General features: G+C 48.1%; 1 protein-coding gene across 1 annotated transcript in view; it reads right to left on the reverse strand.

Annotated features, from left to right (window-relative positions):
* Positions 1-24,018, reverse strand: part of HYDIN (HYDIN axonemal central pair apparatus protein) — a 241,291-nt gene that overhangs the window by 46,924 nt on the left and 170,349 nt on the right. Inside the window, 17 exon segments of the mRNA XM_087827374.1 lie at positions 743-978; positions 1,673-1,877; positions 3,687-3,807; positions 5,115-5,353; positions 6,126-6,294; positions 6,872-6,971; positions 7,474-7,573; positions 9,043-9,241; positions 9,818-9,990; positions 10,095-10,254; positions 12,946-13,065; positions 13,917-14,099; positions 14,317-14,519; positions 16,394-16,630; positions 18,508-19,134; positions 20,198-20,357; positions 22,162-22,303. Of these exon segments, the coding sequence (XP_087683500.1) occupies positions 743-978; positions 1,673-1,877; positions 3,687-3,807; positions 5,115-5,353; positions 6,126-6,294; positions 6,872-6,971; positions 7,474-7,573; positions 9,043-9,241; positions 9,818-9,990; positions 10,095-10,254; positions 12,946-13,065; positions 13,917-14,099; positions 14,317-14,519; positions 16,394-16,630; positions 18,508-19,134; positions 20,198-20,357; positions 22,162-22,303 (3,374 nt within the window).

A 24,018-nucleotide genomic window follows, 5' to 3' on the forward strand; every position in this document is an offset into this window, starting at 1 on the left:
AGCCATCTCTCTTGTCATCCTGAATTTTCTGTTCCACTGTGAGGAAAAAGGATTCAGTATGCCCTGACTCAGAGGGGAACGCAGTTTCAAGTCTGGCAGACCCTGAGATGGACACTTACTCTTTACCTTGTATGCAAATGAAGCTTGGCTTTAAACCCAGCCCTATATCCCTAGGCTCTGGGATCTAGGGAAAGAATTTAGCTTTTCTGAGCCTCAATTTCCCTAACTGTGAAATGGGGATACAATAAAAAAGTCTGATGATACAAACTTGTGGGGATGAAATGAGGCAATAAGTGTAAATCATTTAGCACAGCGCCTAGCATATAGCAGGGGCTTAATAAGTGCTCATCAGTTAGCCTTATGCTTATAATCTGACATCCCCGGAATCTCTCTTACCAGATGACGGTGTGATCTGAGGCAGCCCGCCTGAGCTGGCACTCAGCCTGACTCTCCCCACAGTGCTGTTTCTACTGCAGGCACACAGTGCGGGTTTGATAGATGAGTGTTGCTCATTCCTGTGTCCTAGTGTATCACAGAGGTACCCAGAGGAGACAGGCATTGGGACGAATGTATGGCTCCTGGCCTAGGGGAAGCTGCCCAGATCCCTCCCACAGCTTCCAGCAGGCCCTGAGTGCCAGATAATCCCCACTCATGTAGAGAGGCTCCAGAGCAGGGGCTTCCAAGAGCCCTCTTCCTGGCTTTCTGCCAACTGCGGTAGGCAGGGCCGAGAGGGGCTGCTTACCTTGTTGGAGATAGGCTTAACCACAATGTTCACGTCGCAGGTGATCTTGCCCACGTTGCTGATCTTGAACCGAGCCTTGACCTGCTGGCCCACCAGCACGTTGCTGAAAATGAACTTGTTCTCATCCTCCACAAACAGCCCCCTGCTCTCTGTGGCCTGCAGGGTGCTGGACAGGTTGGCGCTGCTACAGATCTGGTGCTCCTCAAATATTGAGGCATTGTTGTCAGTCACGAAGGCTGGGGAGTGGAGGGGAGACTGAGACGCAGCCCGACAGCCCAGTCCCTGCTTCCCCTAATTCCTCATCCGGAGGTTTGGATTCTGACAAAGGACAGTCGGAGAGGTAGGCTGCGAGTGACAGGACATATTCTAACTTCTTTTGTACTGCTCTGGTGGGTCGCCAGACCCCAACCACCTGTCCTCCCCATGGCAAGGAGGGATCTGGGGTGGGCTTAAGAAAGAAGGAGGCATCTGGCTCACTTTGGTGCGAGGCTGCAGGGTGCCTATAGCCAAAGCAAAAGTTCTCTCGGTGCCTCATCTGAGATCTTGCTGGGTTAAAATCATAGCATGCTCAGCCGCTGACACTGTTCTCTCTGCACGTGTTGCCCGCAGGGAGTGAGCTGGACATGAGCAGGATTCCGTGTTCCTGGGACTTGTGCCATATCCCATCACATCACGATTCCCAGAGAACAATAGTCCTCTGAGGATCCCCGACCCAACTCAGGAAGACTAGGAATTGAAAGCTGACCATCCCCTTCTAGGTGTGCATGCCTTGTAAGTCTTGAGGGAAAAATAAGGCTGAAGACACTAGAGGGAGTTCTAAGGCCCCAAAGGCAGCAGCCCAGACATGTTTGCTAGACATGTACATAGGGTGGGGGGCTGTTAGAGAGGAAAGTTTTTGAAGGGGTGCTGTCCCATCCGAGTGCTGCGTACCTGGTAGACAGGCTTCAGCCAATAGGGTGTAAGGAATGCCAGCAGGGTGGTCTCTTGGGTCTCGGTCCGAGATATCGATCGCTATAAACTCCTCACACTTTCCCACAGGGTCAGCCACACAGTCGACGGTGATGGTCTGTAATCCTCCGGGAGAGATGGAGCCAAACCCAGGGTACACGGTGAACATGCCATGGCTATAGCGAGTCTGCAAGAAACAGTGGGATTGCGGGAGGGGTGGAGGCAGAGTGGGTGACAGAGTCCGAGCCCTTCCATCAGGGTTGTGAGATGGTGTCCAGAGGGACTGGTGGGAGCTCCCCCAGAGGCTTTCTCTGGGCCCCAGCTCTTCTCTGGGAGGAAGGGAGGGCCTGGGGGTTCTTCAGGGATGGGCTCTCTCAGTGCTTCTTTCTCAGCAAGGTCTCAGATGAAGCACAGAGATCACTCCTTTTGTTTTGACCAATCATGACTGAGTGGCTTGGGGGCTTGGGGGACAGACATGTTCCACATCGTGTAACTTACACGGGTGGGAATCTCCCCTGCATTCTGTTGTCGAACCCCTTCATTACATTTTACATTTTGCTTATTCATGTTTTTCACTTTCCAAATTTCCATGTGGTTCTTCTTTATGGCTTCTCTTTCTTTGCTGAATCATACTGTGTTTTCAGATGTTCCAAGTGTGTTTGTAATTGCTCTCTGAAGCATGTTTATGTTGGCTGCTTGTATGTCTTTGTCAGATAATTCTACCATCTCTGTCATCTCAGTGTTGGCATCTATTGCTTGTCTATTTTCATTCAAACTGAGATCTTCCTGGTTCTTGGTACGACAAATGAGTTTCAGTTGAAACCCCGACATTTTGGGTATTGTGAGACTCTGAATCTTATTTACACCTCTTTGACCCGGCTTTCTCTGGCACCACTCTGTCAGGGGAAGTGGGGGCACTGCTCATCACTTCCAGGCGGGGAGGTAATCCAGAGTCCCCATCAGGCTTCTCATTTCTACTGGGCAGGGGCAGGACTTCTGGCTCCCCACTAGTCCTCAACTGATCCCTCCCTGGCAAGGGGGGGGGTGCTTCCTTACTCTCCTGTTGATGAGGGGGGTCCACTGGAGGGGGAGGAACATCTCATTACCACTGGGTTGAGGTGAAATTCAAGGTTCCCATGTGGTGTCTCCACTAACAATGGTGGAGGTGCTGGGGGGTAATGAAACTCCTGGCTACCCACTGGGTGTTCTCAGGACACCCCTCTGGCAGGGGCTTGGGGCTTCTCATTATAGCCTGGATGTGCCAAAACTCTTCCCACTGCCCTTTGCTAGCAATGGTGGGGTAGGATCATAGATTATCTGTCCTGTTAGACTGTAATAGAACAGTTCTTAACTGAAGTTTTCTCTTTTGCTAGGCTGCTCTTTCCTGGTCCTTTGGCTAGCAGGAGCAGGCTTTTGTTGGGGCTTTATTTTGGTCTGTGTCTGGTGATGTTTCTGGGTTGCCAGCTCCTTCAGCACCCAGATGAGATATATGAGGCAGAAAGAAAACTCAGGGAACTCACCACCATGATGTTCATTGGGTCCCAAAGACCCTAGCTGGTCTGATTTTTTCCTTTCCACCTGTTTTATACATAATGTCCAGGGGGTTTGGTTGTACTTGGTTGGGAGGAACAGGGAAAAGTATATCTACTCCATCTTACCAGAAGCAGGTGTCTTCGAATCTCCTTTTATTTAAGCCAGTCTAAATGGGCCTCTGTTTCTTTTAAGCAAAAGATTGTTAATTACAATATATATGAAGAGTTGAAATTTAATTTTAAGGCAGTGAGGAGCCAATGAAAGTTTTAAAACAAAAGAGGATATCCAAATTAAAAGTCATAACACCTTGAAATGAAAGTGATGTTTCAGTATAACCATGTAACATGCCTGCCGCAGTAGATTCAAATCCTGCTGTTCTAGGAAGGTATCTGTTGCAAGAACTAGTTAACTAGTTGGAAGGTGGCCTTACAGAGTTTCTGTGAACAAGGGAAAGGGGCCTTACCTGGCTAGTGATGTTTATTTCTTTCTGAACCGTCTCAGAGTACTTGGTTGATCTGGAAGGGCCGGCCTTGAAGAAGCTCTCGCTTTCCCGGGATCTTCCGTGCCTACTGTGGCTGCTGATTCTGATCAAAGAGGCAAGAGTACACCCTTAGGTTGGGGTGGTGACATTAAACACCACCTGTCTGTCTGCTTGCAAGGTCCCTTCTCCTAGGAATGGGGGAAGGGCCCTTCTTTGCCTAAGAGGGAATTGCAGTAGTATAGTCAGCATTCATCATTTGCCAGACTCATTTAACAATTGTGAGAAAATGATGGAGTACATATGATTCATAAGGACATTGAAAATTACTGCAAGAGAGTAATAATTTTTAAATGTTTACTTGAGTTCATTGGAAAGCAGTGTGTAGAAATTATTTGTAGACAGCAAATCTTTTACCTGTTCTCACTTAAAAAAATGAAATGGCAAATAGATGAAACTCTGTCCCTTTTCTTCACATTTAAAGTCATGGCGCCTTTAAGGCTTAGTTTAAGCAATAGCACAAACACAGGTTTTGGTAACTGTTCACGTCGCCTGATGCTAGTTTACCCAGTAACTAGTTTGCTTAAAGGCTAGTTTCCCTAAAATATTCTGGTGTATTTGAGGTGCAATCTTAAACTTCTGAGAGATTTATATAATTGAGCATTTGCTTGCTTAATGACCAGAACAACTGAAGTCCTATCCTCTACTGAGTGTTTTGCGTGAGTTTGTGCATGCTAAACTGAAAAATAAATGAAAAACAATGTAAAGCAAAACACAATTATATTATAATATCTCTAAATAAAGATGATAAAATTATTATAAAATAAGTAAAAAATTAGGTTGAAATTAAATTAGGAAGAAAGAGACTTTAGACAGTTTAACAACAAAAAAAATCTCTTAATACGTTCAAACTTTGTCAAAATGAAAGAGGATCTCCACAAAGGTATAAAATGACTACAAACAATATAAAGCTATATGTGTATCTGATTTAAAACAATTTATTAGAAATTCAACTTTAAATTAATTAATAAAAAATTTTAAATTAATTAGAAAGTCAATTAATTAGAAAGCATGTGATTTCTTGCATAATCTCAGACGAGTCATTTTTTCTTTTCTTTTTCTTTTTCTTTTTTTTTTTTAGAGAAAGGAAAGAAGGGAGAGAGAGAGAGAGAACATTGATCGGTTGCCTCCTGCATGCACCCTGACCAGGAATTGAACCAGCTACCTTTTGGTGTATGGGACTATGCTCCAGCCAACTGAGCCACCCAGCCAGGGTGGATGAGTCATTTCTTAATGACCTCACCCACAACAGTGAATTGGGTGAATTTAGATAAAATATATGAAAGCTCTTCGTAAAATATAAAGTAGTAATTAACAAGTGAATGGAATGAGTCAAGCAAATGCTTGTCTTACGCTTTCTTTTGAAGAACGGAGCTCTCCCCTGTCAGCCTATAAAGGCCATACTTGAAGTCAGTAACACCTTGATTTTCTATGGTGAAGGTGGCGCTTTTACGAGTGCCACAGATCAGAGCCCCAAAGTTGATGATGGAGGAGGGGCTGATGCTGTATTTAGAGAACACTGCATTCACAGAAAACTTAATTGGGATGCTGGCAATGGTTTCACCTCCTTCTGTGATATTGGGTTCAATGATCTAGAAAGGGAAGAAGGATTGGGAAGGCGTCAGCTACTGGCATAACTCCATGATTCCAATGACTAATTCATTCCCTATTTTTGTCATTGACATGAAGCCAAGTTCCTTTCATTCTCTTTGTAGTACTGCATCGACAACATTAGCAAATAATAACATAAAACTTACTATGTACCAGCCATGGATCAACATAGACCAGCGATTTTCAACCTTTTCCATCTCATGGCACTTATAAATTAATTACTAAAATCCTGCGGCACACCAAAAAACATATTTTTTGCCCATCTGACAAAAAATAGGTATAATTTTGATTCATTCACACTGGACGGCTATTGTTGTGTTGGCTGTTGTCATTTTTTATTTGGCAATCTAAGAGAAGAGAGGTCAGTGCCCCCGACTAAATAGTCAGGTGTTGCATGTTTTAAAAATTCTTGCGGCTCACCCGCTGAAAACTGCTGACAAAGACCAACTTTGCCTCCTGTCCACTCTTTCTCTGCACTTGATGACTAACCTCAGCTTTCTTGTCTCAGGTGCTCCCCGAAGACAAGGGTCCACGCTTCCTTTCCGGTGCTCTCAATTTCTGATGACTTTGCATGCCTCCCACCTGACCTACCTGTGTCTACTAGCTGGGGACCAAACCCTGGTGCATCCTCTCTGGTTGCCACCCAGGCCAGCCCTCCCTGTCCCCACCTGGAGCATGGGTTAGGCATGTTCTCTTCCTTTTAACGTGAGTCCTACAGTCCCGCCGCTGAGTCCTCCCTCTGAGCTCTCTCACCTGACAGCGCAGGACCGGCTGGTGCTCTATCCTCACTTCCTTCTTGGCGCGGAAGAACACCTGCACATTTGTGGGCTTTTCTGTTGTGGTCAGTGAGCCCTTCTTGGGTTGGAACGAGATCATAGAACTTAGATTGGCCACTGAAACCCCTACGGAGTCCACAGAAAAGCTGAAAGCCAAGAACAAAAGTCAGCATAAATCATTATCCAGGGAACCCAAAATACTAGAGAGCGGACTCTAAGCTGTTAAGTGCCTGCCGTGTCTCTGGCCCTGTTTAACTACTTTGCCTAGTGGTGGTCACTGTGCGTTGAAGTCTGTGACCATCCCTCCTTAGCCAGGATTGACCAGGCCAGAGAGTGATGTTTGAGGCAAAGACAGCCATCTCTAGCCTGTGGTCAAGGGGTGCCCTTGCAAGAGATCCCTGTCCAACAGGGACACTTGATGTCAGATGAGGACCGACTACATTAATTCACCCCCGCCCCCCTTCCTCCCCATCCCTCCCCATCCCCCAGGCTCCAGGTGCATTCAGAGGGCCCTTAAGGGCCTCTACAAAGTCACAGAGTTTAGAGCAGTGTGAGAATCTCTGCTCTCTTAGCACTTGGAATTCCATTCATTGAAACCAGGAGAGGATAAAAGCAGAGATGTTTCTTATGATTGCCTCAATCATTTTTTTTTAATCTCCCAGACAAATTCTTCTCCCCATGAGTGGACAATGACAACCACATGCCTGATGGCTTTCAGGTTACCTGAACAAGATCTCATATTTTCCACGGTTCTTCAGCTGCAGGGTCTGCTTCATCTCCTCCATGACCCTCACAGTCCCAAAATCAAGGCCTCCTTCTGCTCCTGCAGAGGCCAGGGGCCGGAATGAAGAGGGGTGAGTGGGCATGGGTGCGAGAAGCAGGGCAACTTCCTACTGAAGTTCACATGGAAAATCCACGATGACAATTTCAGAGAATTTGTTATCTGAAAACACTGTGGCTTGGAAAACCTCTTATAATCGAGTCCTAGTAAACAACAGATGCTGCTCTTGCACCCAATTCAACGGGGCGGCTCCCTCTGGCTTCCATCCTAGGACCACCGTCCTTCTTTTTATGTTTCCCACTAACTAAAACTTCCAGTAATAAAAACATATTTCTTGTATTTATGACTCCTACCCCCACCATCTTCTCCATTTGGAGAAACTGAGGTTCATACTAATGTTGTTAACATCACTCCGGGGCTTGCGTTACTATCTACTGAAATTCTACCCAGCCTCCAACAACCAACAGTCTTCCTATTCACAAGAACTACACTGCATTAAAAGATATGATTGCTAAACACCCTTTTCTTGAAGCAGTTGACAGACCTTTGGGGAAGGTGATGTCCAAGGCAATGTCATAGGACTCTGCAAGGACCAGGATGTTTTCAATTTGAACAACCCCAACAAGATTGTCTGTGTCCAAAACCTGTTGGGGTGAGGGAAAGCCTTCAGTAAAAGCAAAACCCAGGTGCATAGAGCCTGAACCACATAACACGCAGTGGGAATCATGAAGGGGATATGATAGGAATATGTATAAATATATGTATGTGTGTGTGTATATATTTTAATCCTCACCAGAGGATATTTTCTCCATTGCTTTTCAGAGAGAGTAGAAGAGGGAGGGAGAGAAAGATAGAAACATTGATGTGAGAGAGACATATCAACTGGTTGCCTCCCACTCCAGCACCAACCGGTCAGGGGATCGAGCCTGCAACCGAGGTACGTGCCCTTGGCAGGAATCGAATCTGGGACCCTTCAGTCTGCGGCCGACGCTCTGTGAATGTGACCTTATTTGGAAAAAAATGAGTCTTTGCAGATGTAATTAAGTCAAAGATCTCGAGATGAGCTCATCCTGGGTGGGCCTTAAATCCAGTTCAGGAGAGATCTTGCCCCAACAGAGTTCACTTAAAGTAAAGATAACATCAGAAAGGGGTAGTGCTCTGAAAGACAGAAGACTGGGTGAGTCATTGCACAAACAGGGGATTCCTTTGGTGGGGTGATTAAAGGAGCCCTGTCGAAGCAGTGCTGTTTAGCGGACCCTATAGCAGGAGCCAACTCCCCACGGAGCAGAAGGGCAGAGGAGAAAGCTGAGAAACCCTGTGACGGGAGCCGGTGGGTGAGAGCGAGCGTGGAGTGAGACCGAGATGCAGAGGCGGGCAGGGCTCCTGCAGCAGGTGAGGCCCCTGGGCCTTATTCTCACTGCAGCTGGAAGCAGCAGGGTGCGTTAGGAAGGAGAATGGCTGACATTTTCTCGATCTCTCTGGACACTTGTGGGGAATGTGAAGAGGGAAACCAGCTAGGAAGCCTCTGCAGAAGTCCAGGTGAGAGACGCTGCAGGTGGCCTGGACGAGGGTGGTAGTGGCAGTGCAGACAGAGAAGTGGATGTGCAGGAGACACACTGGGAGATGGAGTTGACAAGACTCATGGAAGACTAGGTTGGAAGGGGGGTCGTCGGGAAAAGGGGGGAATCAAGAATTAGGTAATTGTGGGAGCAACTGGGTGGAGGGTGACATTTCCTGAGACAGGAATATGAGGGGTGACTGGGTTTGGGGTGTGAAATCAGGATTCTAGGGCTTACCTAGGGATAGTAACATCATTCATTCATTCACTCACTCACTCATTCACTCCGCACTGATTGAGTGCTCTGTTCTTAGCACTGGGAAATCGGCTATGAACGAGACTGCCTCTAGGGAGCTTATGGTGTGTGCAGAACAAGATATTGTGGGTTGGGGGCTGTCAAATGGGATTAGATGGGGGAGGCCTGGCTGTGTGTGTGTGTGTCTGAGTAGTGTGTGTATGTGTTGGTAGTGTGTATAGTGTGTGTTGTTTGTGTGTTCAGGGAACCCAACATATACCCATTTTGACGACCGAGTCTGAAGGTGGGTGAAGCCTCACCTCCAGTCGCATTGCCTTCTTGATGTTGATGGGTTTGGAGGGTTGGAAGTGCACTTGCAGGCTGTAGTCAGCCTTGGCGGGGATGGTGCCCTGCAGCACGGACACGGTGAAGTCTTCGCCCAGGTGCTCCAGGCTGGTGATCCTCCAGGCCACGGGCAGGGCTGTGACGTTGCGGAGAACTACTACTTTGGATTCTTTTCTGCAGAGACCAAAAGACATTTTGTCAGTTTCAAATGATTTTGATTCATTATGGCAGGTCAGAAAAAGTACTTCTAGTTATTTCAATTATTGCTTAGTTCACTAATCAGTATTGATCAGGGAATGGGCCTGACAGTATTGATCAAAAAAAGCAGGCTTCATTTCATAACATTATTCTTTCTCAGCAGCCCCAGAATTAGACATTCTCTATTTAGAATCATAGATTCCAGTGAATGAATATGTAAGTTCTAGTTTTGGTCTAAAGTTCTCTGTTTATACTCTAATTTCTAGACTAGAGATTCTTAACCTTTTAGGGTAACGGACTGTTTTGAGAATCTGGAAAAAGCTAGTCTTTCTTCTGAGGAAAATGCAAATGTGCACACACTTTGGCAGTTGCTCTTGGGGGTGGTGCCTTGACCCTGCTGAAGTTGAGCCACAGATTTGCACAGCATCAGAACTTCCCCATTGTGCAGGATTTCAAGTGCTTAAAGCCTGGAAAGTTGTGAGTAAATCAAGACCCTAGAACTAAATACTCTTTAAATTCCATCCCAGTCCTGGTGTCACTGAGAAGTCTGACCTGTGCAGCAAGAGCCGGTCAAAATGCAACTGCCTGGGTTCCACCTCCAGTTCTGGGCGGACCCCCTCGCAGCTTATTTTGAAGATGGCTGGCTCTGGGTTCTCCTTGATGCAGCAGACTATGCTGTCTTCAAAGACACCAACTGCAGTAGGGTAGGCCCATACGTTCAGTATCTAGAGGACGAGTCAAAACAAAGTATATTTACACTGAGCATGCTGAGGTCTCAAATTTCCCAAGGAAGTCTTGCCCTAGCAGACCCGTCTCCATGGGGCTGTACCTGCTTCTCATTGGGTTTTAGAATCATGTTCATGGGTTCCAGGAAGTAGGTGTTCGCTTTGACATCATTCTGGAAACAGAAGAACACCTCCACGACCATTGGGGAATTGTTCAGGATTGTCAGTGTCTCCATGTTGCCTGGGAACAAGGATGACTTATACCTGGAAATGAACAAAAATTAGGGATAAATTAGGGATGTGGATGTGATGATTGCCTGATAGCTCAGGTGAAAAAGGAAATCATGAGGGGCAAGACAATTCCAAAGGACAGTGTGGTTACACTGAGGCAGTGGCATGGTGGCTGAGACCACAAGCTTTGTAGTTGTGAAGACTTGCAGCTGTGACCTGACCCGCCATGCTCCCCCACCCCTGCCATCCCAAGCCTTGGTCTCCTCATCTCTAAGATGGGATGGCGATACCTCTTAGGATTTCTGTGAGCATCAAAGGAAATAGTGCATCCAATACTCTCAGGACAAGTGCAGATATCAAATGCCCAATGAATGGTAGTTATTATTGTAAAGAATTCTAACAGAAATATACAGCTCTATCCTTCTCAGTGCTTATAGTCCCAGAAGAGATGATCATTTGAGTAATTTATTTCGCATGTCTTAGAGATGACCTCATTCACTGCCTTCAGTACCTGCACAGGATGTTACTGTCCTGCCATGGATTCATTTGGCATTGTTCACTGTTACAAGGATGTGTCCGTTTCCCGGTTCCTTAGGAGCCTGGGCACTGGAAGCTGCTCAGTTAATGGTACCAAAGAGAAAAGGAGTTGTGAGCAGCACAAGAGATGTCAGTAAAGACTCACATCATCAAAGATGATAGCATAGGTCAGGAAAGCAAGGCACCGTAGTACCCACTCACGCCCAGAAACAGTTCAAAAAGCTTTTTGGACAGGCTATCATGGAGGAAGGAAGGAGAGTGCACGGCAGAAACCAGATCAGAGTCAGAGAGACAGAGTACTTGCTGTGTGACTGCCGAAGGGGTGGTGGCCTTCACACCTACCCTCCAGCACTGTGCTAAAAGTTTCACGCGCATTATCCAGGGCATTACTCACAAACCTGTGAGGTGGGTGCTGCTGTTATCCCACTCTGCAAATGAGGACACTGAGGTTCAATAAGGTTTAAAAGAATAAATGAATTATATACCTGGCTGCACTTGGTCCTGGTTTCTGGGCCGCTGTAAAATTGTCCTCTTCCTGGATCAGCGCTGTTTGGCCCCAAATCCTGTGCTCCAATTCCAGGGCTGTCTTGAACACATGCCTCTTTCCCTGCCTCCAACCTCCAGGCGTTTCTGTACCTCATGTCCATGAACCCGACCCACATTCCTTTCTCCTAAGCCCTTTTGCTGGGCCTTGGAGGTCCTCTCTATCTATCATCAGTAAACCTGCTTCACCTTCACTTTCCTTCACCTCAGGAAACAAACTGGAAGTATTAAGGGAATGGGGAACAAAGATGGCTCATTAGCGCCACCAAGTAAGCACAGAAATAGACACTCTCTACTTATCACAATACATGCCTGACTGAATGATGACATGTTGAACCTTGGTTCCAGTTTGGGTCTCACCTCCCTACCTATATAGTAAGAAATTTGTATGTGAACTGAAAAAACTAGTACCACTAAAAGTGTATCATAATCAACCTCACCTGGGCCTCCAATTTTGCAGGTAATCTTCTTCTACTTCTCTAGTGGTCTCCCTCTCCCACTTTCCACAAAAACTTTTTCACACCTTTTCCATTGTCTCACTTTGGACATTTTTAACTTCCCTCCACTTCCCTCCCTGTTGGGGATGACCTCGCATCATTCGTCATGGAGAAAAAAGTTGCATGGGAACCTTCTCACTGTTCCAACCAAATCTGTAACCCACTTGCCCCTGAAGCTATCTCAGCTTCGTCCCTCCTCATAATAGGGCCAGCACCTACACATCCCATTGTGTTGTGTCAGGGAGCTGATGGCCTGTACTTTGTCCTGATACTCCAACCTCTCCCTCCTACTTCCCCTTGGCATCCAAACATTGTAAGAACGACAGTGTATGAACAGCCTTCCCTGGACTCTATGCCTCCCTCTCATTCTCAACTCCCTCCAACTCCCTTCACAGCCAAGCTTTTCCAAAGAGCTATCCTCACACCCAGCCTCCATTTTCTCACCTTCTACTGACTCCTCAAGTCACTTCACTAGGGCCACATCCTCAGAATTCCCCCAAAAGGGCTCTTGCTAAGGCCCCTCGTGACCTTCATGTTGCTGAACCCTGTGAACACTGATGGGCTCGTCGCTTTACTCTCTCTACAGCATTTGACTGTCGTCAATAGCTGACCATACCCTCTTCTTGTGGCTCCATGACCCCAACTTTTTCTGGTTTCCACCAATAGCTCTGGCCCTCTTTCTCATCTCCTTTGCTGGCTTCAACTCTTGTGAGTGGTAGAATTCTTCAGGGCTCCATCTGTGGTCCTCCTCTCCTTACTGTATGCTCTCTTCTTAGGCAATCTCATCCATGCCCATAGCTTTTGTTGTCTTGAAGACAGGCCTCTCCCCTCGGAGAACCAAAACTGTGTAGCCTATTCCCTGCTTTATGTGGATACTGGGTATATCGTCCAAGAATCTCAAACTTAACATATCCCAAATAAAACTCTCGATCCTACCCTTCCCCCACCAAAACCTGGGAAAATGGCACCTTCCTGTTTATCTGGGTGCTTTGCAGAAACTTGGGGTACAAGAGCCCAGTTCTCCTAATTTGTGGTTCAGGGACTGAGGCAGCATTAACAAAAGCTATGCCCACATAGACTCTGCTTGTACTATTCATGAACCCAACCCCAGGGTCTAAAGTCTATTTTGAGGTAATGAAACACTTACTTATCTCTTGATTTTCCACAAAGCAGTGGCCCAAAGTAGAACATCTCCATGCTCACAATATATTTCTTAAAGACGATCTCATCTGTTTTCATATCTGTCTTCCGCTGAGGGAATACCACTCTGAATATGGGGAGGAAGAAAAGAGGAGAGGCTGCCTGAAAGGAAGCTTAATGCCACCACTTGGTGTTCACATGAACCCAACACTCCCTGTTCAGCAAAGGGTCCTGGTGTTTGGAGACAGAATGAGACTTAATCTGAAGACCTCTGTTGAACCTTTATTCCTGCTCCCCCTCTCCCCCGGCCCTGAGTGAAAATAGTACAGTTTGGACTTGAGAAAAAAGATTCCAATGGGTGTCTTTCATAATGAGGGGCTGATGATAGAACTGAGTTGGATTTCCTGCTCTTGTATGACCAGCTAGAAAAATTCACAAGGCTCCTCATGGAAAACTAGTTCTGGAGGATATTGACTAGCTCCTGAGCTCCTTGTCCTATGTGGCTCCTTAATCAGAACTGCAAAAGAGCTCCTCTTGGTGAACAAGCTATAAAAGGCCCCTTCTTTGGGGGCTGGGAGGGTACTTGCCCCACTAGCTTGCTCAGCCAGGTGCCTTTGTGTGCTGCATACGGGGCACAGTAGTGTTCAGTAGCTCAGAAAAATAAGTACACCCATGGAGATTCACATATATAGTTACAGTGCGGCACAAGAAATCCTACAGTAAATATAAAATCTGTTTAAGTTTGCTTAATAATTGAATAAGCAAACTATCTTGCAAAATATTAACTTCGCCTTAGTCTCATGGTATCATGTCAGTCCTGTGGCTTAGTCGGCGTCCAAGACATTGAAGCCCAGTACAGGAGGGTCTGGGAGGCTGTCCCACTTCCACATTGGCATGAAGAGCCTCCTTGTTCAAAGTAGCATGGGGGAAATGAAAATGTGTCTGTTAACCTTTTCTTTGAAAATAAAATACACTTACTTTGGGTCTTGGCAAATGTATGGGTAAGCGCAAACACCGCGGCAGTAAAGCTGGTACTGGCGGCAAGTTCCAAGGATCTCAAAGTTGAAGGTCTGGTCATAGTTCCCGACATCACTAGCAGAGAACTGCACTCTCAGTGACACCTCGCCATTGGCTGGTACGATCCACCGGAAATGATTCAGCCTGCAAATGACCACATGGGCTTTTCAAGGGAGAATGCTTCCTTCGGATCAAGAGAAGGCACAACTGCTGCCCAGGAGAAGTCCTGTGTGCTGGGATTCTGCATGGGGGTCTGTAGGGCCTCACAGGAGAACAGCCCTGTTCCCATCTGCCCCCCCGACAGCTGTACCCTCCCCGTGGGGCTTGGGCATTTCTCTCCCCGGGTTGCCTGGAGGCCCACCTGATGAATTTCTCCTGGGAGTGCTGCCCAGACAAGTTGTTCTGGTCTATGTCTGACATGGGAGCAATGGTTCCAGAAGGTGTCGCAGAAAGACCCTTCCTGTTGAAGACCATGCGACGTTTATCCTTCAAGGTCTCTCGAACCGCATCTGTTTTTTCTTTCAGTTTCTGTTTGCTCCCCTTAGATGAAGCGTTTGGCTCCTCCTGGGTTTTGATTAAAAATGAGCACAAGGTCTTAAATACTCATCTTAAATACATACGAACAGAAGACATAGATGCCTACAGCACGTCTGCAGCCTGGGGTGACCCACTGCAGGTTCGGGATGCTGATGGCTGGCTGCCTAGAGCAGAGCAGGGCCCAGCCTCCTACACTAGAGTAGAAGAGAAGTGGAGCAAAGAGAAGCCTAGAACTTTCCTTGGTACCCCATTCCCTGAGAAGGAGGACAAGACCCTAAAGAAAGCTTGACGCTGGCAGGGACTGTGTTCCTATATTGCATTTTGTTGTGTTTCTTTAGTATCTTTTAATGTAGACCTCTTCCCCCTCCAATCACATTGACTTTTTGGAGACACCAGTTCCACGTTCTTATAGAATATTCCAGAGTCTGAAATTTTCTGGCTATTCTCAGAGTGACATCTAAATTTATTCCTTTATTTCCTGTATTTCCCATAAACTGAAAATTAGGCTTAAAAGCTTGATTAGATTTATGGAGGATGTTGTGTATATCACACTCCACCACACTGGGGGACGAACAATGTCAGGTTGGCCCGTGATTACAGATGTGAAGCGTGTTCATGTGGCTGGAGTGGTGCCTGCCAGATGTGGCCATGACAGACTTTTCCCTCTGCAGCCGGCCAGTCACCTGTGGGGATGACGCTCTAGTTCGAGTGAGGGTCTTGCTGGCCAGCAGACTGCTGTGTTGTATGTATCCATTGGCACTCCTTAACCATCCCCTCCTCACACGCTAGGGAAAACAGAGTAAAACTTTGCTAATTCTACTTCTTCCTATAATTCCAGCTGCCATTCTTCTAGAATGAAGAGCTTACCTTCGTCAAGTGGAGATAAACTAGAATTCCCCCTAAAATGGTGAAGTTAGAGAAAGCTCAGCTCTTTCCTGGTAATGGTCGATTTTCAGAAAAGAGTAATAGTCACCTCTGACGTTGGCAACTTTTTCTTTTTGATCTGTTTCATCTGGGCTCTGCTCTGGTAAGGCCTGCCCACGGCTGCTGCTCGCCACGGCTGCTGGTGGCCTGCTTACTTGTAAACTGAAGGTGGGGGCGTTCTCTGTCACCCACTTGAGCTGCAGGCAGGACCTGCAGGTGATCTTATTGATTCTTTGCTGATGTGCATGGTTTGTAGGAGGCCATGTGGAGAGATTCAGAACTTGGGCCACCTCACTCTTCTGGGAATAAAAATGCCCTCCATAATTTTTAATATATATACCTTTTGCACGTTATTGGTCAAATCTATTTTTCCTTCATAATTTGTTCTAGTAATTGTCAATATGTTTTCTTCTTTTTGCATTATTTCATTTTGGCTGCTTATATTTTTAATCCAGTTAGGATGAATTTTACCGTGTTGTGTCAGGCAAGGTGATAAAAATGGACTTTACCCCAAATGTCCAATTTTCCCATCCTAATTCTTCCGTAATCCACCTTTCCTCTAGTGGTGCGTGCTCCCTAACCCGTGTCTGTGATTCTTGTGTTCTTAGGCACTGTGTAAATTACTTAGCCTCACACCTGCATTATGCTATCTTTTTAAAAGCTGATTTTGCTTATTTTTTTCTGGCAGTTGAGCTTCTGAGCAATTTGACAAGTTCCCTAGACCATCCAGACCATCCCAAGGGGACTGGAAAGGTTGGAAGGTGAAAATCAGTCATTTTTAGTTTCCTCTTGGGAAGTAGGAAAAGTCAGGGCCAGGGAGAGGCTGGTGAGGGGTCCTCAGGCAGAATCTCCAGGGGGTGGAGGGGAGACACCTGGGCGAGCATGACACCTAACACCACACTCAATTTCCGGCCCTGTGGAAAGAGACCCACCCCTGCAGGTCCTGCTAAGGTAAAGACCAGCTGTTCCCTCTTTACCTTCACAGAGCTCGTGGTGGTAGTGGTGGTGGTGGTGGAAAGCTCTGCTTCTGATTCCACTTCTCTTTTCTCCTCCAGCAGGGCGAGCTCTTCCGATAGTGGAATTAGAAACAAAAAATGCTTCATGATTTCCGTTGTGGCCAAAGGCAGCCGCTTCAGAGGGTAGGAGATTATTGAGAATAAGACAGGAGGTGGGATGGGCAGTCCAGAGGCACCGAGGCCCAAGACGTCTAGAATCTAAAGGAAAAGCCCATCGTTACTTTTCTGCATAGAAGGCGGGCTGCCTCTAATTCCTCCCAGGGAGCACGGGGAGGTTCAGACCTGCCTTTCCCTCAGGGTCTCGGCAGACGCCACTGCAGTGGGCAGGCATCAGGGGAGAGTGTGAAAGGCCTCTGACTCCGCTCTGCAGGTCCTTCCAGACCCCCACCCTCCCAGACCAGGCATTTGTCACTTTATTGTGACTATTTAATTGTCTCTGCAAATGGACTGTAAACTCCATTAGGACAGGAACCAGGTCAGCATAGCACATGGCCTAACACACAGTGGGTACTCAATAAATCTGTTTAAAGCGACCAGCTCTTAAGATTCTGATATCTATAGATGTTCCATCTATTTTTAGATTCCATGTTAATTTTCTTTTATCTTTAAATGTTCTTTCCTTTAAAGGTGAAAGAAAGGACTGGAGCAAGTCAAATACAGCAAAGAAAAAGAGCAAGGGTTCTGGGAGTAAGGGTGAAGCATGCGAGTGAGGAGAGGAGTCGAGGAGAAGCTTGAGAGAATCCACTCCTAGGCTCTGCTTCCGTTCTGCTCCGGTATACAACGAACGAGCATGCTCCAGAGCAGATGGTTTGAACATTCAGTAGCAACTTCCTCCTCGGCATGTAAAACCCTCAGAATAAGGCTGCCGTTCCTAGGTTAACCGTTGTTATCACAACAGCCCCTGTTCTGGTCCATTCGGTGGACCAAATGGGCTACTAGGCCTCGCAATCCCATGTTTCTAACCCTGTGGGTCAGGCAGCCAAAGACATTTCCTGGCTAACTTGTAACTGCAGATGACTCCCAGGATTTAGAGTGTCTGAGAGGAAAGGGATGAGTCATTTGTACCAATTATTAAATTAATAGAGCCAAGGACTTCTTTAAGCAACAGTCTAACCTATGGCTTGGAATGTGGAGAGCAGAAGATCAACTTGGCTATAGTACTAGAGTACACACCAAGGTGAGACGTTCATTTTCAAAAAAGCTATTTCAGAAGAAAAAAAGACAATTCCTTACTTCAGGCTGACCTGAGGCACAAATTGTGAGAGAGGAGTTGGTGTTGTGTGCCCTCCAATTGTGTTCTGCCCCTTGGGCCCGTTCTGCACCACTATGGCCCTCTTGAATTACCCTTATCTTCCCATCTAACCTTGCTGGCTATACAGCCCTGTAGGCTCTTTTCTCTACTACTTAAGGTTGATCTAGTTTTGATAAACTAAACCGGAGGTCAGCAAACTGTGCCCCCCTGGTCAAATCTGGCCTTCTACCTGTTTTTGTAAATAACGCAGAGCCATACCCATTCATTTGCATATTGTTGGTGGTTGCCACAGAGACTGTATAACCTGCAGCCTAAAACATGTGCTTTCTAGGGTTTTAGAGAAAAAGTTTGTCATTGGACAAAAGGCTGTAATAACCATCGCCTGCAAACCACTGCCAAAGGTTGTTTTTGGTTACGCAAAACCTTTTGTTTTTAGGGACATAAAGACTATCTAATAGTATAATTTCTGTTACCGCGGGAAGCTTGTGGGAAAAATATTTTATGGTGGTTGAGCCTCTGGCTTCACCCCAAAGTGTACTGGCCTTGCTAGCATGTAGCACAGTAATGTCAATATTAAAAATCAACCTTACGGTGGCTTTTTATGAGGTTAGATGGAATAATTTAGATCTGTGGAACTTTTTATGGATTGTCACCAAGCAGAAAAAGGCCCTTTTAGCCATTAATGTCTTATCCAAGGGGGCATCAGAGATTAATGGAATTACGGGGATATGGATTTCAACGTAGAGAGAAATGCTTTCACGACAATGATCACAGTACCTGCTGCCTGATTTGTTACAAATCCACTTTGGTGAAGAGTTTGTACCTGATCCCCTTTGGGCAGCTTGTCATTCTCCAGGGCCTGTTTCCACATGGAGCCTTCAAGGTCAGGTGTCTGGATATTTATAAATGGCACACCGAGATCCCTCTTCCCTTCGTGGTCATCCTCCCTGTCGGCCTCTCCTCCATCCATCTGTTCCTCCAGGGCCCGGAGCTTCTCCAGCCGCTCCCTCTCGGCCTTCTCTCGCTCCAGGCGCTCCCGCTCAGCTCGCTCCCTCTCCGCGCGCTCTCTCTCCCGGTCCTTGCGGCCTCTGCGCCCCCCTGATGGAACCTGGCGCTGGTCATCGGGCTCATGGGACAGGTCCTCAGCCCCCATGTGAGGCACTTGAACTCCTTGCTTCCGGTCCCAGTATGTAAGGATGTTCTGGATGTCTTTCAAAGTCAACTCATAGGTCTTAAATTTCTGGGCCAAAGGCTTGTCAGTGTCCTTCAGGAGGTCCCCTTCACTGTCCTCTTGCTCCTGGACAAGAGGAAACCCAAGGATGATGTTCTCCACCAGTTGGTTCTTCCTCTTCTTGCTCAGTTCTTCCTTCTCAGTTATTACCTGCTCCTTCTCAGATAGTTTTGCTTCTACTAAGTCTGTCTTTACCTCTAATTTGGAAAAGGTAAGAGTCTAGAAGGCAAAACACATGAAATATGCTTAAAATAGTTCTTTAAGGGACAGCAAATCACAAAATCACATGAAAAAGAGCAAAAGGATATTTTATTTTGCAAGAAGTCCTCACGGGATTCCAGGTGCCACTTATATACACTGGGGTTGTGCCTAAGGATCACTGTGGGGACCTTTATCAAAATGTCCATTCTGTGGTCCTTCCTTGTTACAGATCTAGCCACGGCCTGGCGCTAAGCATGGTGACCTTGATGCCCATTATGGTTGGGAGCTGGCATTCTGCAGGACCAATAGGAAATGATCACCAAAAATGGTCCCTCTACACCTGCTTCCGGGTGCCTTGGGAAAGGCCACAGGGTGTTGTGGTCACCGACTCTTGCTCACCTACTGGGACCAGTCTGCACCTTGTCTGGGAGTCTACTGAAACAGCTACCGTGCACCCTAAAGCCAGGTACAGCCCTCAGCCATGACCACCACCCGGGCTCTGCTCAGGCTGTTCTGCCCCTTTCCCATCATAGTGGGCACAGATGTGACCCCTCAGCTTGGCAGGCTGATGCACTGATGGTACTTGTCCGCAAGGACAAGCTTATGCTGAGAGTCTTCCTGGACTGTTGTCAAGGACAAGCTCTTGGTTGGGCACAGGGGTGTCACTGACTTGCTAGCTTACTGGAGGCAAATCTTTACTACTGGCCTCTTTAGCACCATCCAAGGGACTGCAGGGGACTGTGGAGAGAGCAAGGGCTGTGGTCGGACATAACTGGGTGAGATCCTGGAACTGTGACTTCCTCTCTCTCAACCTCAGACGGGTTTCCTGTCTTTGAACCTCGCGGGGTGGGCGGGATGCCCAAAGTAACAGGACGACATGGAGCATAAGCCCAGGGTTTAGCACACAGCCCGTGCTCAACCGATGTTGGTCCCTTTCCTCCTCCCTTCCGCTCCACCATAAAACCCAACCAGCAGTGTTAGGGCAGCTTTCTGGAGGGGAGACGTGCGGGACTGAGGGGAGGCTACCGTGGCCGACCGCTCTGCGTCCACCTCCCAGGGAGGAGCGCGGGGAGGCTGCTACCTGCCGGCTTAGCTGGGATTTCTTCAGCGCCGGCTCCTCCTTTCCTGGTCCTTGCTTTGGTTTCCTGATCTTCTTTTTCTGCTCATCTTCTTCCTTTTGCCGCTCAAGCTCCTGTTGTAGCTTCTTTTCCTGCAACTCCCTGGCCAGTCTCTCCAGCTCCCTTTATCAAACCAGGCAGAGAAAGTAAGTTCAGAGGCCACCTGCCGGAGCCCCTCCCCGCCTGGGATTGCTGTGGTGGTGGTGGTGGTGGGGCATGGGGCAGAGTTTTCTTGAGCTAAGAAGAGAGAACAAAAGCAAGCTGTGTGACTAGGAATGAAGGAAGGAAGAGGAGAGGAGGGAGGGAAAGGAGGAAAGGGAAGGGTAGCTCACATCTGGCTGTGGATGGTCTTTCAGCAAGACCGGTGAAGCGAAACTCAACAAAGGGTTCTCACTTAGTCTGTATTTCTATTCCAACCTCCTTTCCAAGGAGAGCGGGGCAACGGCTGAAAGTAGGCTTGATGTCGGCGTGTTTTAAAAGCAGCTTTCAAAGATTGTTCTGCTGTCAGTCCAGATGAGGTCTGGTTTCCTACACTGTCATTTGATGTTCAGAGAGCAAGAAATGGTGTTTTTAATAGCAGGGCCTCCCATAGCTAGCTCGGAACGGGGGCGTTGGATCCGAGAGCCACGTTCCTCTCCGCCTCTCTTTCTTCCCCCTCCTGCTATGAGCTCAGCTGTGCCCAGCCTCCTGCTAATGGCAGCGAGGGTGCCAAGGCCAGGCGCCAAGTATGAACACATGTGGAGGGAATAGCATCTCTGCTATAAATACAAAAGCCATCTATTTTCATCTCTAGGAATAATCCCTGGTGGCTCCTGGTTGCTGTGGCTCTCCACCCACTGAAGCCAACTCATCATTACTTCATTACTCTGTGTGTGTGTGTGTGTGTGTGTGTGTGCGCGCGCGTGTGTGTCTCACACAGGTCACTGCTGAGCTTTGAAGATCAGATTTGCATTTTCTAAGTCCACCGTGAGATGAATGCCTGGAAGAAATGGCCTGGGTGAGAAAAAAAGAGATTCCTTTGGAATCCCAGAGCAAGGCTTTTCATACTCCTGGAGGACTGGGCACTTTACAGTGGACCAGGCAGGAGAAGCGAGGGTCTACTGCAGGGGCAGAAAGGACATAAAGCTCTTTTGGGGTTAGTGGGAGCAGCCGAGGTGGAGGGAGAAGATAGAAGAAAAGAGGTTAAGTTGTAGGCAAGTGTCTTGGCTCTGCCCCCTCCAGTGTTGGAATCCTAAGGAGGGGTAGGAAATGGAACCCCCCCTTCTCCCGGCACATTAGAAGGCAACAAGGACATATGGCCCACGGCCACGTATCTTAGAGCCTGAGATAGCGCCCTTCAATCTCCTGAGCCCTAGGTGGTGTGGAGGGGATCCAGTCATTCCCGTGTGGTCCCAACAATGAGCCTAGAAGGTGGCTGGCAGCTCTGGACTGGGAGCATGCTCAGGTCTCTGGCGAACTGCTCGGGCCAAGGATCAAGTCTGAGAAACAGCCGGACCTCAGGGGATGGACGACACCACCAAAGGCCAAGGTGGGAGCCAGGGAAGGAGAAGTGGCTGAGTTCTGGGCAGCAGCCACCATAACCATGTGAAGAGAGTGGTCCCTGGGCCACCACACCTAAGGGGCAGTTGTCAGGGGGAGCAAGTGGAAGCCCTAGGATAGCACGGGAGCCAGAGGCCCCTCTCCATTGCATTGCCTAGCCTTCTCCCTCATCCCAAATGCCCCCAGGGGGAAGCAAGGAGAGGCAGGCGGGAGAAGCCCTGCAAGGCCGCAGCACCCAGCACCCTGGGTGGGCAGGATGTCTTCCTGCTCCCAGTCATCCATCGTCCCGGGTCTCCCGTGGCCACTGCTGCCACCCTGGGGGCGGGCTGTGCGCCCCATGGCAGTTGCCCGGGGGCCCGCTTCGGCTCAGGCCAGCCCTGACTCCAACCTCTTCTTCCGCTCGCGGAGGGCCTGCTGGACCTCTCGGTTGAACGCGGTTTTCTCCTCCTCGGTCAAGGCGTCATATTCTTCCTCATCCATGTTTTGGAGACGCTCCTTCTCCTTCTCAAGCGCCTCCTTGCGTTTCTGTTCTGTTGGGGGTGGGGAGGGGCAGACACAGGGAGGGGAGGAAGAGTCACTCACAGCCTTTGGCTGGTACCGTCAGTGGCTTAGCTCTCGGCCGGCGATCGGGAGGGGTGGCTGGTGTGACAGTGGCATTCCCTATCTCTGGTGGGACTTCCTTCATTCACACGGTTCCAAAACTGGTCCCCCTCGGTGGCCGGCTGAACAGTGGCCCCCAATATGCCCATGTCCTGATCCCCAGAACCTGTGCCTGTTACCTTACGTGGCAGAAAGGGTCTGGCAGATGCGATGAGGTTAAGGCCCTTGGGCTGGAGAGGTTTTCGTGGATTGTCTGAGTGGGCCCAATATATTCACCAAGGGCCGGGGTCAGAGGGGGCGAGGTGATGGTGAGGCAGAGGGAGAGGGGATGTGACAACAGAAGCAAACGCCAGGGGGCTGTGAGGTGGCGACCATGAGCCAAGCAGGCGGGAGGCCTCTAGAAAGTGCAGAAGGGAAGGGAAGGGGCTTCTCCACTGGAGCCTCCCTCCAAAGGAATGTAGCCCTGCTCACACCGCGATTTTAGGACTCCTCGCCTCGGAACCGTAGATGATACATCTGTACTGTTTTAAGTCACCAAGTTTGTGGTAATTTGTCACAGCAGTGATAGGAAATATGCCACCCACTGACTTCACCCCTTCTGCGCATGTGCCACCGAAGAGCTCAGGGTGACGACTCCAGGGATCGTTTCCCACCCCTGCCGAGTCCAGGTCCGGAGCGTGGTTCCATTCGGCACAAGGGCACTCAGCTGCCGTTCATACTTCACCGGCACAGCATCCTCACCTTAAACTCCCGCCTTAGCTCTGGGCTCAGACATCTGCATGGGAGTCTCCCCCCCCCCCCCCCCCCCAGCATTTACCACGGGAGAGAAGCAGGTGAGAAGAACAAGTTCTCCCTCGAGGGTGGCGTGGGGACCGGGCGAGCAACCGTGTAAAGCCCAGTGCCCGGCACACTCATGAATGTTCGATAAAAAGGGGGTTCTAATATAAGAATATGGTTACTGTACGCTGTCTCGGGGCTTTCTCGAAATGCAACTGTGAAAAACTTCAATCCACAGATAACTGAGGAAGTGAAGAGAGATGCTTTCTTTCAAGTTAATCGCTATGGGGAAACGAGCTTTCTGTTAAACTAGGAACCTGGAGGTTGAAGTGCCGCTGGAAACGCTGTCTGGCCATTCTTCCTAATTATGTTTCTCTGAACGAGAATATAAGGAAACAGTCTCTGAGATCTGTTTAAGAACTAAGAGAGCTCAGTGTCTGTGAATACTCCTTCACTGGAAAAGCACTGCGATTTGGGTAGATTGTTCTAGAAGAGAGAGGTAAGGCCAAGTGGGGAAGGGCAGTGAGGTGGATGGAGCTGAGGCCTGAGCAGGACTCTGCCTCCCAGGGGCAGTGTCACCTCCTCTCTTGGGGGCCAACATTTGCCTGGTCTACTTCTGACTAAATTGGGAACTTAGCTAATAATAATCTGTGTGTATATCTATTTTTCAATCAGTGAAAAAATTTCCAGGTCACTAGTGTAAGGACAGGAAGAAGAAGAAAAAAAAGCAAAGGCCTTAGAGTTACACTGCCCTTACTAATTCACCATGTGATCTTACACAAGACTTTGATATCTCTGAGCCTCACCTTCCTCATCTGTTAAATGGGGACAATATGCTATTTAAAGACATCTACAGTGTACAAAAGGT

This window comes from Miniopterus natalensis, chromosome 18, assembly GCF_054644295.1.
Source record: "Miniopterus natalensis isolate mMinNat1 chromosome 18, mMinNat1.hap1, whole genome shotgun sequence".
Taxonomy (NCBI): domain Eukaryota; kingdom Metazoa; phylum Chordata; class Mammalia; order Chiroptera; family Miniopteridae; genus Miniopterus; species Miniopterus natalensis.